This window comes from Uloborus diversus, chromosome 9 (genome assembly GCF_026930045.1).
Source record: "Uloborus diversus isolate 005 chromosome 9, Udiv.v.3.1, whole genome shotgun sequence".
In the NCBI taxonomy this organism is placed as follows: Eukaryota; Metazoa; Arthropoda; class Arachnida; order Araneae; family Uloboridae; genus Uloborus; species Uloborus diversus.
This window is the reverse complement of record NC_072739.1, coordinates 149,417,225-149,432,798: the sequence shown is the minus strand read 5'-3', so window position 1 is coordinate 149,432,798 and position 15,574 is coordinate 149,417,225. Positions and strand designations below refer to the sequence as shown.

The 15,574-nt window shown below is 34.9% G+C and overlaps 1 protein-coding gene across 3 annotated transcripts in view; it reads right to left on the bottom strand.

Annotated features, from left to right (window-relative positions):
* LOC129229652 (uncharacterized) overlaps positions 1-15,574 on the bottom strand; it is a 30,132-nt gene that overhangs the window by 12,699 nt on the left and 1,859 nt on the right. For 2 of the 3 annotated variants that reach the window (XM_054864008.1, XM_054864006.1), the window contains exons 3-4: positions 6,065-6,225; positions 4,518-4,614 (exon numbers count right to left, since the gene is read on the bottom strand). In XM_054864008.1, the coding sequence (XP_054719983.1) occupies positions 4,518-4,614; positions 6,065-6,225 (258 nt within the window). The remainder of the gene's footprint in view (positions 1-4,517; positions 4,615-6,064; positions 6,226-15,574) is intronic. The other variant, XM_054864007.1, reaches the window with a different exon arrangement.

Here is a 15,574-nt window from a genome sequence, read left to right as displayed (position 1 = left end):
TGGGCTAAATTTATTCCAGTCTTTGGATGTCAAAACCAGACTGTCGATATATTGCATGTAATTTTCTCTTGTGTTTGATGTGTACACAGACCACGGGTGCAATGATGGGGTTGCAGGTGGCCTCTTAGAATCTTTAACACACTGTCAATCCAAATGTGGTATTTTATACATATGTACGGATTTAAGACCAACCCTGTCCCCTGAAAGTAACGTCTGGCAGCACTAAGGACACAAACAAATCTAACATTGTAAATTTGTCATAAAACACTAGATTTGTCCATGCATGTATTAACCATCAATTACATTTCAATTTTTGGTGAATTAGTTATACTAGTTTCCAAACAGTAAAAGTTCACTTTAACTTTTTTGAGCAGGGAATAAATTTTGTTGTACCTTTAACATTTATATCAAATCTGGATGGAAATAGTTGTATTTGCTGCAGGCTCTGGGACTGATTTCGACAAGTAGGGGCCCTGAAACAAAAAGCAACTAAGGCCGCTACAGAAAAAGATATCGACAACTTTAATCAAAAGTAATGGGTTTGTTATTCATTTTTCAATAATTCATTTCCCTTTTGCTTCAGCTGCAAAAGGGCCTGAAATCCTGACATCTTCCAGATTGTGTTTTGCTGGTTGACAGTAAAATATATAATGTATGTGCACTAGGGTGGGCCAAAAAAATCTAATTTCTTTGGAGCACTTAGCCTTAGTGCGGAAAATTTGTGACTCCCTAACACTAATTATTCTGCAGAATTTTAATACTCTTAGTGAATGTCTTCTGCTCTGGCAAGAGGCTTAAATTTTAGAGATTTTTATAAAAAAATATTAAAAAAACAGAAAATTTCCAAATGTTTTCAAATCTGCAGAAAAATATTCTTAGGGCGAAAAATTTGTCTTCCTAACACTAATGTCAGAGCAAAATTTTATGACTCTTAGTTAATGTCTTCCATTTTGGCAAGAGACTTGAACTTTGGTCAAAAGAGCCCAAAAAACTATTTTTTTTCTTACTGTACAACTACTGCAATGGGGGAAATTAAAAATTTAGAAGGGCTTTAATTAAAATCTAATTGCATGTATAAATAAGGTCAATTAGATATCAAAGTATTTATACAGTTAGAGAATCTCATTGAGAGTTATGCAAAAAAATCAGAACTGCTTTTATCATACAGATTTTCATTCATTATGGAAAAAATTACAAAATGGTTTTGAAAGCTTTTTTTTTTTTTAATGCATTATTAAAAGTTTAAAGAATACAGTTAACGCTTTGAAATTTAGAGTTATAGATACATCATGTATTACTGTAATTTGTAATTACTTTTATGCTCAAATGTTGGCATATTGATGCGTGATTTTAAAACAGCAAAAATATACTCATCCCTTTTCTCTTGGCCATATACTTGATCCGATGCCTTCAAAACCAACTTTGCGATGCGTTCAACGGCCTGTGTGTGGCAAGGAAATTGAATGAACCTCCAGTTTTTGCATGGAACTCCATCAACCAGTGTGCTCCAGTCTATCAAACCAACATAGTCTCTTTCCTCAAAGTTAAGTTTTGGCATACGGAATGTGCGCACACAGTTTTTATCTAGAGATGCGCTTTTTTAGCCTTTAGGATTCTATGAATGCCAAGCTCTCTCATATATTCACCTTTTCACCTGTTAGCATACTTAACAGGGATCAATTACGTTAAGATACATTTTCGGCAAGTATCTTGATGCATGAATGATTTCCCACACGTCTTGCTCCGTCTTTAATAGAATGGTTGATTTTTATTTTAAACCAGGATGGAGAATATACCTTTAAAATCAAGATTTTTAGCTCAACTGAAAGTTTTATAGTTGAAATGTACAATCTCAAGATTCTATTGGCTGTTATCAGCCAACGAGTTTAGAGCACCTGGTTGGCGGTTAGCAAGATCCAGAGAGCATACACCTGAATTAATGGCATGAGATATTTCCAATAAATATTCTTGATCCTTACTCAGTATCATCAGGTCAACATCAGGCAACCTGCAACCGACCGGCTTAAACCTAACTACGGGACGCTTTTCACAGTCGCATAGTCTATTTCCAATTTCACCAGAGTAAGATTTCGGGCCTGACGTTCTACCATCAACGAAATTGGAAGAGATGTCGCAATGGGGGTTCATTAAAATGTAAAAGACAAATAGCCCACTGGAGGGGCCTGTGAAGATTTTGCTCTAACAGACGAATTACTCCACCTTTTACTCCAGTGTTTACAACCGTTCCATCTGCTCCAATAGCAAGAAGGTTTTCAAATCCACCACTGTGAGCTTCCATATAACAATGAATGCTTTTCATGATGTCTAGACTGGACCCTGATTTGGGGGTCATGTGTCCAACAAATTAACTCTTTTACAAGAGAGTAGTGGTTTTCTACTAGATTGCGCACAAAATTTACCTGTCTCATTTCTTTCATTCATCCGTGTTTTGTCACGACAGCCATCAAAGTAAAGACTGAGTAAAGGAGTGTCGTTTTCACTTGCGGAAATAGTTTTCAACTCCTTTCCAATTCTCGATTTCTGCCTTAAGATTTTATTTTTGTCGATAACAAGAGAAGTGTCGGTTTCGGAAATCATAATAACAACCTGCAAAACACTAGAAGCAGTTGAAGCTGCAGCTCTGTTAGAAATCCCAAACCTCAAAGTCATCATAGCTGTATTCAGTAAATTACTGCCCAGTATCCAGGGCTAAAGCAGAAATACATGAAATACACCGCCAGCTCAGTCATTTCCAGCAGAGGTCTGCAGTTTCGTGCTTTTTAGCACTCATCAGCTCGGCATAGGAAAGTGACTGAGCTGGAGATGGAAAACCTCTTAAGGAAGCCAAGAGTGCCAATCAAACAAGTAGCTTATATAGAATTAGCTCAGACCAGACGAGTGACCGAAGCAATGGTTCGGTTCATCTTGAGGATTGAAGGCAAGGCATATTCAGGAAATTACCGCCCATTAGCCAGGGCTAAAGCAAAAATACATTGATTGGCAATCTTGGCTTCCTTAAGAGGTTTTCCATCTCCAGTTCAGTCACTTTCCTATGCCGAGCTGATGAGTGCTAAAAAGCACGAAACTGCAGTCCTCGGCTAGAAATGACTGAGCTGGCCGTGTATTACATCATAGCTGTGTTTTTTAGTTTAATCCGCATTTGAGAAGATGTAGATGTAGAAGGTTTTTCGCTGAAACTATTAATGCAAGAAAGGTTTAAACTACTAGAAATTCCAGAGTCCAAATCTTGGAGGGATTTTTCTTGATTCTCCGATTGAACTGAAGTTGAAGTAGATGCACCGAACGGGTAACAAACAGAGTCTTGTGAACTTCTTCTGGCTCTCTTTTGAAGTTTCTTTGTTTCTCTATTATCCACTGCACCAATGGACATTAACCTAGTAGCCCTTTGATCGGAGATAAATGACCTTTCCTTAAACGGAACTTTTTTCTCTTTAGGACATGCACATGAATTAAAATTATGGCACTTACAAGCAGCTATATCAAAGAGTTTCACTGCATCCTCCTTAAATTTCGTAAGTCGATCTCTTGTGTTCTCGCTGTGTTCGACTCTTTTAAGAACACCCTTTATGGCTACATATTTTTTGTGATAAGTATGTATCATTGCAATAACACAGTGTTTAGAAATTACCGGAATTCAAGAGTCCTTGTACAAGTTAACAACTTTTTTTGCTACACGATCCACAATAATAGAGAAGTTAGGCTCCATATTACTGCCCATCTCCGAAGAATCCTATTCGCCTCTCGTACATACAACATTTTATAACATCCTCCATAGGTTGGAAGCATGAAGTCAAAATTCTTAGCATATCCAAAATGTCACATTTAGAAACATTTGGCAGAAAAAAATTTTAGCGTCCCTTTTTAGACATATTGAAATAATATGAAAAACACACCATACGACTTCTACCAATTATTTAAATCACGTTACACCCTTTTAGCTTTACAGATATAAACAACGAAGAAGAGCCCATTTCAATTTAAGGGATGGTCTGATGTTGTCGTTGAGGAAATAAAAATTTGAAATATTGCCGAGTTTTAGGTATGTATGAACTTTGTTATGTGTTAGTCGCATTTAAGGATTTCTTATGAAATTATCTAATTTCAGGTCACTCTCTAGGGCTTAAAAGTTACTTGACTTGATTTTAGTGACGGACAAACTTTTGCAAAAAATTAAATGAGTAATAAAATTCATGGAAAAATCAGAAAATATTAAAATATTAAAAATTCTAAATGTTTGGACAAATAGATTAAAAGCTGTTCAATTCAGGGGACCCTTTTTAAAGAGTGCCCAGATACTTAATTCACCTTACTAAACTTGTCCTTGTGCAGGTTAACTTATTTGATGAAAACAATTGCTCGTTTGTTTAGTTTCCAAACACAGTATAACCAATAATTTTTCTTCCAACTTATATTTTAAAAAACTCTTAATTTATATAAAAAATGCTGTAGATGTATATTTAAGAAATAATTTATATAAGTAATCAATGCATGTTTACTTCACGAATAGCAGCATGAGGACATCCTCCAGTTTCAACAGCTTTTATTCTACTTTCAGGGAGGGCTTCGTGTTTCACTAAAAATTCCCAATCCTCTCTGAAACATTGAAATAAAAGATAATTACAATTATTAGAAACAGCATATCTGATGGCACAATTCAAATATTGATTTTTTAAAAAAAGCTTTGTGCTTTTGATTTCACACAAAAAAGGTACAATTTTAAAAATTAACTGCACAAGAAATTGTGCACACAATTATTATTATATTTGAGGAAGGTTTTAATTCTTTCTGCAAAAGTTAGAAGAAATTGGGAGTTTAAACTAGAGTCTTCCAAAGGTAGAAATTTGAGAGTCTCCGAAGTTTCTCAGAAGAGTTGGAAGTTTTGTAAATTTCCAACTCTTCTGAGCAAACTTTTCTTCAATGAACAAAACGTTTCGATCAATAAATTGCGGAAAAATTTTCTAATATGTACAAATATTATGACGGCGGCAGAGGTCGCCATAATAGACTCCTAGTAAGAACGAACTGTCGTCGACAGAGACTTTGAGAACAATAAACAAACCAAACTGTGAGCATTGGCCGTGAAGTGTTGATGAAAATACGTTAGTTTTGTAAATATGTATGTAGAAAGATACAAATAGTTTTGTGTGATTATTAAAATACATGTGCTGTCTTCCACAGTAGGAGTATTTCTTTACACTCATATTGATCAACACCACTGAATTTATTTATTCTACCGCAAAGAACCACTAGCTAACAAGCCTAATTGGTAAGCAACTTTGTTCTTACCTGATCACAAATTAGAATTGTATTTTACAATATATTTAGAGAAGGTTAGGTTTGCTGAATAATGGCATTCGCGACAAGATTGCTTTAGAATAATTCAAATTGTTGATTATTATGATTATTAAACCTAAGTAAGAAAACAGAAATGCATTTAGAATTAGAATCTAACGGAACTGTAAAGTTGAACTGTGATAATTTATGATTGAGAAATCTACTTTCACTATTGTTATTAGGAAAATTATAGAAATAACAGAGATATCACAAATCAGAATTCTAATTTAAAATGGAAGCAGCAAAACAAAAACGCACTATGGTACGAAGCCTTGCTACGATGTTATTTACATAACATAAAAATGTTCATTACATTTCATTTTCTTTCTTTTTATAATGTTTAAATTCAAAATTAGCTGCAAAACGCTTCCGTTTTTTCCAAAAGTAGGCACTTGACTTATACACAGGTTTTCGATTTTTCCCCCGATTTTTCTCCTAGAAGTAGGGGGGTCAACTTTGAGGCGAGATCGACTTATACGCGAGTATATACGGTAATTCTCTCACACTTATCCTTCATTTAACTTTCATACACTGAATTATCTGAAATATTAATATTACTTTTTAATTATGTCTAATAAACCTGTGTTCATAGAAACGCATCAAAAATGAATTGACAAAAGCACCTTTAATTATATTAAACCTACATTCGAATATTGCTTCAATTTTATTTTAAATTATGTTTTAACTCAGAAAATATTGAAATCATTACCTGGTAAAAATATCATTTGTAACAACGCAAAGCTCTTTTCTATCTCGTAACCATTTACATAGAGCAAGAACTAAAGCAGTTTTCCCAGATCCAACTGGTCCTCCAATACCCACAGTAAAAGCTCGCTGTATTGGGAAAGAAGCACAAGCCTGCATCAATAACTAATAAATAAATTTAAAAAAAAAACATTCAACATAAACTGTAACCCAGGAGAACATGCACTTCCTGAGCAAATGTTAGATCGCGCAGAGGTCATAGAATGACCCCAGGTCAAAAAGCAGTCCTACACGAATAAAAGCATCTATTTACTTTTCTTTATTGTTAAATCCCACAAGGTTTTATAATTTTTGACATGAAAATTTACTTCTAAACATAAATGTGATACACAAAGTAGCTTTATACTGCACTTATGTAGAAAGCATTTCTATATTTCTTCTTTAAATAAAGTTCATAGACATGGTGCGGATAATAACACTTTATTACAAACTTTATAACAAACTAGCAAACATACCCAGCATTGCTTGGGTCAGTAATAATATTGAGAAATAATTTATATTTTCCTTTATTAATTTTTAGCTGTGCCCCATGGTTTCACCCCGTTAATAAGGCAGCAATGTACTTAAAAACTGTTTTAAGTACATCATGCTATGATACACAGGATGTTCTGTTTTAACCTGCAAAACCTTTATTTTCGCAACTGTTAGTCGTAGATGTAAACTTCCAATTGCAAAAATGTTCAAAATCAGATGCAGAGTTAAGATATTAAAAGTTTGAAGTAAAAATAAAAATGAGTCAAAAAATACAAAAGTTAACTTGTTATACGGGCCCTAGGTCCCCTAACTAATATTTAGAGAAATAATCTCCGTTGAAAATTATTACTGACACAAAAAACTTCACATTTGTTACCAAAACTCAAGGAGATATTCCAGTTTCAAGTTTTAAGGTATCATGCCCCCGCCCCTTCCCCAATGTGTGTGTGTGTGAGACGGGCACTTCTACTTTAGCTATTATTATTGGAATAAATTACTGAAATATTTACGGATCAAGATTTACGATGACTTCTCTCTACACTGCAATCATGCAGCTAGGACTGCCAATTCTCCCCAATGGCGTTGCCCCCCTCAATTCCCCCTCTCCCGACAAAAAAAAAACAGGATACTAAAAAAAAAAAAAAAGAGGCTAAATTAAATCCTTTTGAAAAAACATCTGTGATTCTTTCAGTTACATAGGCTGCCTCATGTCCCCCCCCCTCCATGGGCATATATATCCCTGCTTTAGCTATTATTATTGGGATAAGCTACTTAAAACTTAGCTTTCAAAATGTCCGATTGCTTCCCTCCATTGCAGATCTCAATATAGAAATAATATAGTTAGGGAAGCATATCCCCCCAGCTGTGACGACACCCCTCAATTGTACTGAGCGTCATCCCCCCCCCCCCTGAAAAAACGGGCTCCCCTAGTGAAGAATCTAAAATCCTTTTAAAATAACTCCTCTGAGAGTTTCAGTGGTATTGTTAGCCTCATGCCGCCCCCCCCCCCTTCAAATGGGCACCCCAGCTTTATCATTAGAATAAATTACTGGAATATTTGCATTTCATGATTTTTGTAGGTTTTTCTCTATTGCAGACCTCAATATATATATCATAATGTTAGGGCTGTTAATCCCCAATAAGTGCAATGGCCCCCCTCATTTTTAATTTTACCAAGCCCCCCCTGCTCCCCCCCCCCCCCAAAAAAAACAAGAGTCCTTACTTAAGAGACTAAAATACTTTTAAAATAAGTTCCCTGATAATTTCAATGGCACAGTCAACCATTAGAACCCCCCCCCCCCCCCCCCACCACCACCGAAAGGGTACCCTGCTCTAGGCCTTATTATTGGTCTAAATTGCTGAAACATTTGCTTATCAAGATGTTAGATGACTTTTCAGTATTGCAGATCTTATAATGTATGTGATGTAGCTGGGGTGCCAATTTCCCTCTCCAAGTGCGGTAATCCCTCCCCCCCCCCTCAAACAAAAGAAAATGTCACCTTCTTCTTAATGGATTAAAATCCTTCTGTAAAAAATTTAATGGTATTGTCTGCATCATGACCACCCTCCCCCCTACAAGGGCAGTTATTATTCTTATATATTAGTATTGCTATTATTATTCCCATAAATCCCAATCCTCTCTCAAATCTATCTCTTTTCCCCCAAACGGCGACCTTTATTGAAATGTGGAAAATATATTATTTTTGCCAGAGGAAAATTTAAAAATGCGATAATAGCATCTGAGTTATAAATGAAAAATTTATGAAGCTTGAGGGTACATGCTAATTCTAAAAAATGAGGGTATACGACCTATAAGGCGGACATTAATTACAGCTAAATCCTGGCGATTTTTACAGGGAAATTTACGGCAACCTTGACATTTGGCGACGTAATGGTTTGGCGCGCGCACAAACGGTAGATACACGAGGGGGACTGAGGGTTTAAGTGATTGTGAGGTATGTTTTAATGATTAATTTGAATTTATGTTTCACAAAAACACAAATTAACTCTTGAAATTAGAAATGTTGCAAGTTTCATTTGTTATTTCAACGAATATTTATTCAAAAACTGCCTAATGTCTTGCAAAATGGTTTCGCTCGATCTTACATGTCATAAATGGGATATTTGATGTCAATAACATGTTACAATGTATTTAATATTGAGCTATTGAGATGAAATGATTAATTTATGTATTTCCCTTTCTTCAAAGTGATCTCGTAATGGTTTGGCGCTCATGAACATGAGAACAAAGAGGATTTTACTTTGATTCATAAAGGAAACAAACAATGGTACAATTTTATTCATATTTTGATTAAAGCATAAGTAAACTTAGATAACGGCTTGTAATTCAGTGTAGATTTCATATTAAATCAACTAATTTCTAAAGAAATGCATCTTAATAGTATCTTACAAAACGGTTTCGCTCAATGATGAACGTCGTTAATTATTTATATGAAGTAAATAAGGATTTGATTTCAATAATTTCTTGCTATGGACTTAATATTTTACTCGTTAGACGAAATGTGATTTCTCTGTTAACTAATAACTATTTCTGCAATAGTTATTATATTTAGCTTCCTATATAGTGTATCTATTTCATTTGAGTAAAATTGCAAAGTTACAGACAGGAGCAAAATATGGTATTTTCTAGAAGAAAAATAATTTATGCATTTTTCTTTTTCAAAATGCAGGTACCTATTGACCAAATTATGTTTTTAAACAGGAGTATATTCATCTGATGCAGATTCTTACCTTTTTGAATTATAAAACAGTTATCAAACAAACATTTTTTTCCTTCTAGCTTCTGCTATTTAATAGAATTCTGTGTAACGGAAATCTCAAATTAAATAATTCACTCATCATCCTTTAAAAGATCTGTCAATCATGCTTTTATTGCTGAATTGTTTCATGACTTTCAGAAAAATAACATGCAGATTTGATTTTCTTGCCAGTTCCAGATATTGTCACCTGCTTAAGGATAAATACTGAAGTATTTAAATCAAAGTATCATGTGGGGTGCAGTAGCTGTGAGCAGCAACAAATGCTCCAGGTTAAAGTGCTTATATGTTGAGGATTTTTACTGCTTGATATTTGTTTTTATTCTTGAGATTTTTTCTCCATTTGCAGAAAGATGTCCAATCTATTTTAATTTATTACAGTTCTACTTTTTGAAACTATTCTATATTGTTTATCTGTGTAATTATTCCTAGGCTGTTATGAAACTTGATCCTCAACTTGAATTGGTTTTATATCATACTATAATTTGAGAATTTTCCTGTAATAAGCAGGTCTTGCATTCAATTCTTGAATAATACTTTTTATGAATTTGTCTTACTTCTATTCTTGATGTAATATTATGAAGCAATCATAGCTGAAGTATTTTTTTTTATAATAGATGGTCACACCTTAGTGTAATAGACAACAAAAAAAGAGTTAAAGAGAATAAGCTATTGATAACAGCTAGTTTACTATTGTACCTGTTGAAGAATATTTTAATTAATAACATGTTGAGAAGCAAAATATACTAATTATTTTCTGAATAGGATGGATACCTATTTAGAACTATTGTATGCCATTCCATTAGCATTGTTATAGTGTTGCATTCAAATTTTAAATTACGTTTTTCCTCCCCAGAGTCTAAAAACTGTTTCTGGTGTCCAGTTGCAGAGGCTGAAAATTCCTGACTGAATGGCACATAGAAGAGGGAATTGGTTTCATTTGCTGCCGTTTCCTCTGCTTATGCTTTTCGTTTTTTTCCGAGCTTGAAGAGTAATTACTGAATCAACGGAAGTGTGGGTATGTTTGATCTTTAAAATTGTTACTTTCTTATGGATGCTATTCTCTATTGTTAATCTGTGTAATTGGAAACTTGTGTTACTCCCAGACTGTTATAAAACTTGATTCTCAACTTGAATTGGTTTTGTGCCATACTATATTTAGAGAATTTTCTTGTAATACACAGGCAATGCATTTAATTCTTGAATAATCTTTCGTATGAATGTGTCTTGCTTCTATTCTTGATATAATCTCTATTATGAAGCAGTCATAGCTAAGTAAATTTTTTATATAATACATGATTACACCTTGGTGTAATAGATGACAAAAAAAGTAATAGCAAATAAGCTATTGATAACAGCTATTTTACTATTGTACCTATTGACGAAATATTTTAATTACAAACATGTTGAGAAATAAAATATATTATTTTTCTGAACAGGATGAAAAACAGTATTGTGTCCATTAGCATTGTATAATATTGTTGCTTTTAAATTAAATTGTTTTTTCTTCCCAGAGTCCTAGAACTATTTCAGGTGTCCAGTTGCAGAGGCTGGAAATTCCCGACTGAATGGCACATTGTAGAGGGAATTTGGCTTCATTTGCTGCCATTAACTCTGCTTGTGCTTTTCGGTTTTTTCCGAGCCTGAAGAGTAGCTACTGAATCAACTGAAGAATGGGATTCTCTCTCTCTCTCAACATTCCAGGGTCCCCATACTTACTACAACATGGAGATTAACCAGTTGGATGAGGCCTTGAAGACAGTTCTGGTTTTTTGATTCAGACCAGGAGCCAAGCAACCCCTGATCCAGCAGTCCCAAAAGTATCAGTTTGGCATGGGAACTTGTACTTTAACCATGGATATATTTAACAAGCCCTGGTCACCACTAACGATCACTGATATCTTCAATCGTCTGGAATAAATTCCGGAACACATTTTTTTATTTGTGTTATACAATCAACTCTCAATATCTCAAATATTCCTTGAGGGGCTGTGGTAACTTCCCATAACTTGAAGTTTGAACCAGTCTGAGATTTGAATGTATTATATATTTTCACTAAACATAATGAAGTGTAACCAAAAGTGTGGGGAATTAGTGTCATTGAACCCCTTAATTTCCAATGACTGGCACAACTAAACTTTTTTTGTATGTGTGTGTGTGTGTGTGTTTTTTTTTTTTTTTAAATTATAAATAAAGTTTTTTTTTTTTTTTCATATCACTTCTTTAAAAACCTCTCTCTCTCACTTTACACAACCTTTATAGAAATGTATAAAGCAATTTTACTCCAGGAGTGGGAGCTTCTTTGAACATCCCATGCTTTGCTCAGTGAGTCATCATCACAAGTAATCCCTTTTCCTTGATACCTCATTGCTATTTTTCTCATGTCCTGATATCTTACCCAAGGGTGCCTCTAGGGTCAGGGACTCAGCTGCATTCCATGTAGTCTAGTAATCAAAGCTGATGTCATTAACCCACATAATCCCTGATCTGGGCCAAAGGGAAAACCGAAGATTTTTGTATTGCTATATGGTTATCCTAAGGCTTCATGTTAAAAGTAAAGATGCTTTTGAAAAAAAATAATGGCATCAACTGCACCACCTGCTTAGCAAGATTAAATCAACTTTATTAAAAGAGTTTTGTTTATAACCATGTATCAAATTTCTGTTTCATTAATCACAAAGTAAAGATTACATATTTTGAAATGGTGCCTATATTTTTTGTAGCTATAAATAAAATTCTTATATCCAAGTCTATGTGTCTGTATATTTAGTTTTTTCGACTAAATAGTTATATTTTTGCAAACCCTCAAATTTGCTATTTCTGTGTGATATCTTACAAGTGTGATAAAGTTACATCAATTTATAAACTTTATTTTTGCCATAAAGAAGAAGCCAGAAAGGGGAGGGACCATTTTAATCAGGTGAAGTCTGGTTGCTAATGTAGCAGATAAGCATTAGTTCAGTTATGTTTGATTAAATATGAGTAGAAGAAATTGTCTCAGACATACAGTTCATCAATTGTTTGTATATTTATATATTACAGAGGATATGTTTCTCTTTTGAAAATGAACACTAATAAAAGGTATAATGAAATATTAATTAGAGAAACTAAGCATTAGTTTCTGACTAATTGATGAGTGGGAGAAATTGTCTCAGTCAGGCAATGTTCATCAAGGACATGCTTATTTATATATTAGAGAGGATATGCTTTTCCCTTTTTTAAATCAATACACAAATTGTAAATAGAGCTCACTCATTTTCGCTTTCTCTGTTTTAATTTCTTAGTTTTCCAGATTTTGTTTATTTTCCAAACATTGGCAAGGTTTAATTTCAAATTAATACTTTTATTGCTAAAGACAATGTATAGATTAAAATTAAAAACTGTTGTGTAACATTTGTTTATCACTTCAAATTTTCTGAAAAATTGAAAAAAGTAATATATTTTTATGGCTGTGCTAACAAAGGGCGTACCACAACTATGGAACCTGGGCCAAATTGAAAATATCAAAAAGAGATTAAAATTCATGATTGATATTTCTAAGTTCCACCAAAATGGAAGGGATCGGTGTAGTACATTCTGTCAAGAGGCCGCAAAATAAAGCATAAAGTATAATATAGTTAAATAGAAATGAAAGAGACTAATTAGTTAACAAATATTTTATTGATTTCCTCCCCCATTTTGGGGATTTATATGTCGTGTATTTTATTCATTTTCTCCCTTATGGAGAGAAAAAAATTTAAATATAAGTTTTTATTTATTTATTTATTTATTTATTTTTCTAGTGACCCACGAATTTAAATGGAATATCAACGTCATTTTTTTCCTGGTGCGGAGTAGAGATGCGACAATGCATTAGCATATCGGTCAGCGGCCACTTTAACAATTTTTTTCAGCCGATTTTTACCGATTAATCCGCGAAAAGATGCCACGAAGTGTCCACGGTAACATTCGTACACATATATGATCAATAAAGACTGGGATGCCTCGAAAAATTATATTTCTTCTAAGGCTGCCGCGAATCGAAAAAGTTTGGGAACACCTGCGCTATGGGATAGAATCGAAACCAAAAGTGAAACTTTTCGGAAAACGATGGTCCGCGTTTCTGTTCCCTAGTTTTGAATATATGAAAAAGAAAAAAAGCTACATTTTAATTTAAAAATGTAGATTTCACATGTTAAGAGCATCTGTTAAATAAGTGGAGACAAAACCAGAAAATTAGAAAATTTGAAGAGAATGATGAAATTTCTTCAACAAACACTACCTTTATGTTGGTATGATGAATATGATTTTTGAGACTTTGATACTAATTTATATACCTGAAATTATTTTCGTTAGTAAATATTGGGCAAAATTTGACTATATTTAAAATTAAGCTGCCCAGCCACCAGAAAAAATGTCAATGCTTTATTGAAGGTATTTAATAAACGCCCTTTCATAATAATCGAAGCTTTCTTTTTTATTACTAATTTAAAATGGAAATATTTTCTTAGTTACTCCGTAAAATTACACATACAAATGTCTATGTATGCAGGCAGCCGAGGAGGGGGGCGGGGGAGAGAATAACAGTTGCAATTTGGCCTTGAGCTCACAGATTGGTCCTGTAAACGAGATGCCTGTTCAAAATTTTGTTTTGCGATTTTTTTTTGAGCAATCACGATTGCTTATTGTTCTCACTTGACAGTCCTTGATGTTCCGGTTCCTTTTTCAGCTTGGACCAGGGCTGCAGCACCACCGTTCACCGGCGGCGGCGCGGCTGGTCCTGAGCACTGTCCCCCGGAATCCACTTTTGCTGGGCGGTGGCGTCCATGTCCTACACACGCATGCTCATACACAGTCGCCTACGCGCGCAAGCCTTTACACACATAACACGTCTTCGTGCACACACGTAAGCCTACACACACACACACAACTATATACACGTAAGCACCCAGGAGGAGGGACATGCTTGGGCGGGGGAGCCATTTCTAGGAACAATAACTCTAACCAGTAGAGTCTTGTCGCAACTCGTGATTGCGAAAAACATAATTTGAATTCAAAGTTTCGGAATTCAAATTAGTTTTTTATATTTTTTCTTTTTTTTTTAACTATGGGATTTTAGGAGTTTACTAACGAAATTTTTTTCTAGCATTTCATTTGCATTGGGCTGCGAAAAAACAAAGAAATAAATGCACCAAAAAAAAAAACTGTAATTTGAATTCGGAAACTTTGAATTCAAATTATGTTTTTCGCAGTCACGAGTTGTGAAGGCCTCGGTTGTGACAAGACTCTATTGGTTAGAGTTATTGTTTCTAGAAATGGCTCCCCCGCCCAAGCATGTCCCTCCTCCTGGGTGCTTACGAGTATATAGTTGTGTGCGTGTGTGTGTAGGCTTACGTGTGTGCACGTAGGCGTGAGTATGTGTGTAAAGGCGTGCGCGCGTAGGCGAGTGTGTATGAGCATGCGTGTGTAGGACATGGACGCCACCGCCCAGCAAAAGTGGATTCTGGGGGACAGTGGTCAGGACCAGCCGCGCCGCCGCCGGTGGACGGTGGTGATGCAGGCCTGGTCCAAGTTGAAAAAGGCACGGACGCCAAAAACAGTCAAGTGAGAACAATAAGCAATCGTGATTGCTCAAAAAAACTGATCTGATTAAAACAAAAAATTTATCTTCGTACTGAAATGAGAAATTTATAATAAACAAAGTATAGAATACGCAAATTTGCTATCCATTGCAAATTTTATTAAGGAACGGCTCCAGATGGGGCCGGGTACCCCCCCATTTGAGCTCAAGAAGAGCAATATGTGACACGACCCCTCCCCTGTTTTCTGAATAACCCCCTCTAAAAGCAGAAGTTGGATCCGCCCTTGATTTATGCATGCTCTGACTGATTCGAGCACTTTATTATGTAAGCATGTATGTAAGTTTGTAGCAATGTGTCTTTTGTCCCAAAGGCCCACCATTTCAAATTTTCTGGAATGGAGGGAGGGGAATGATGTCCCCCCCCCCTCCATTCTAGAAACTTACATTATAAGTGCTCGAATCAGTCAGATTGTGCGCAATGCATTTTATTAAAAAAAAAAAAGAAAATTAATTTGAATTCTGAATATTTGAATTCAAATTATGTTTTTCGCAATCACGAACTGAGACAGGACCCTACTCATTGGAGTTATTGTTTCTAGAAACGGCTCCTGTCCCCCCCCCCCCCCCAAGTCTGCCTCTCCTC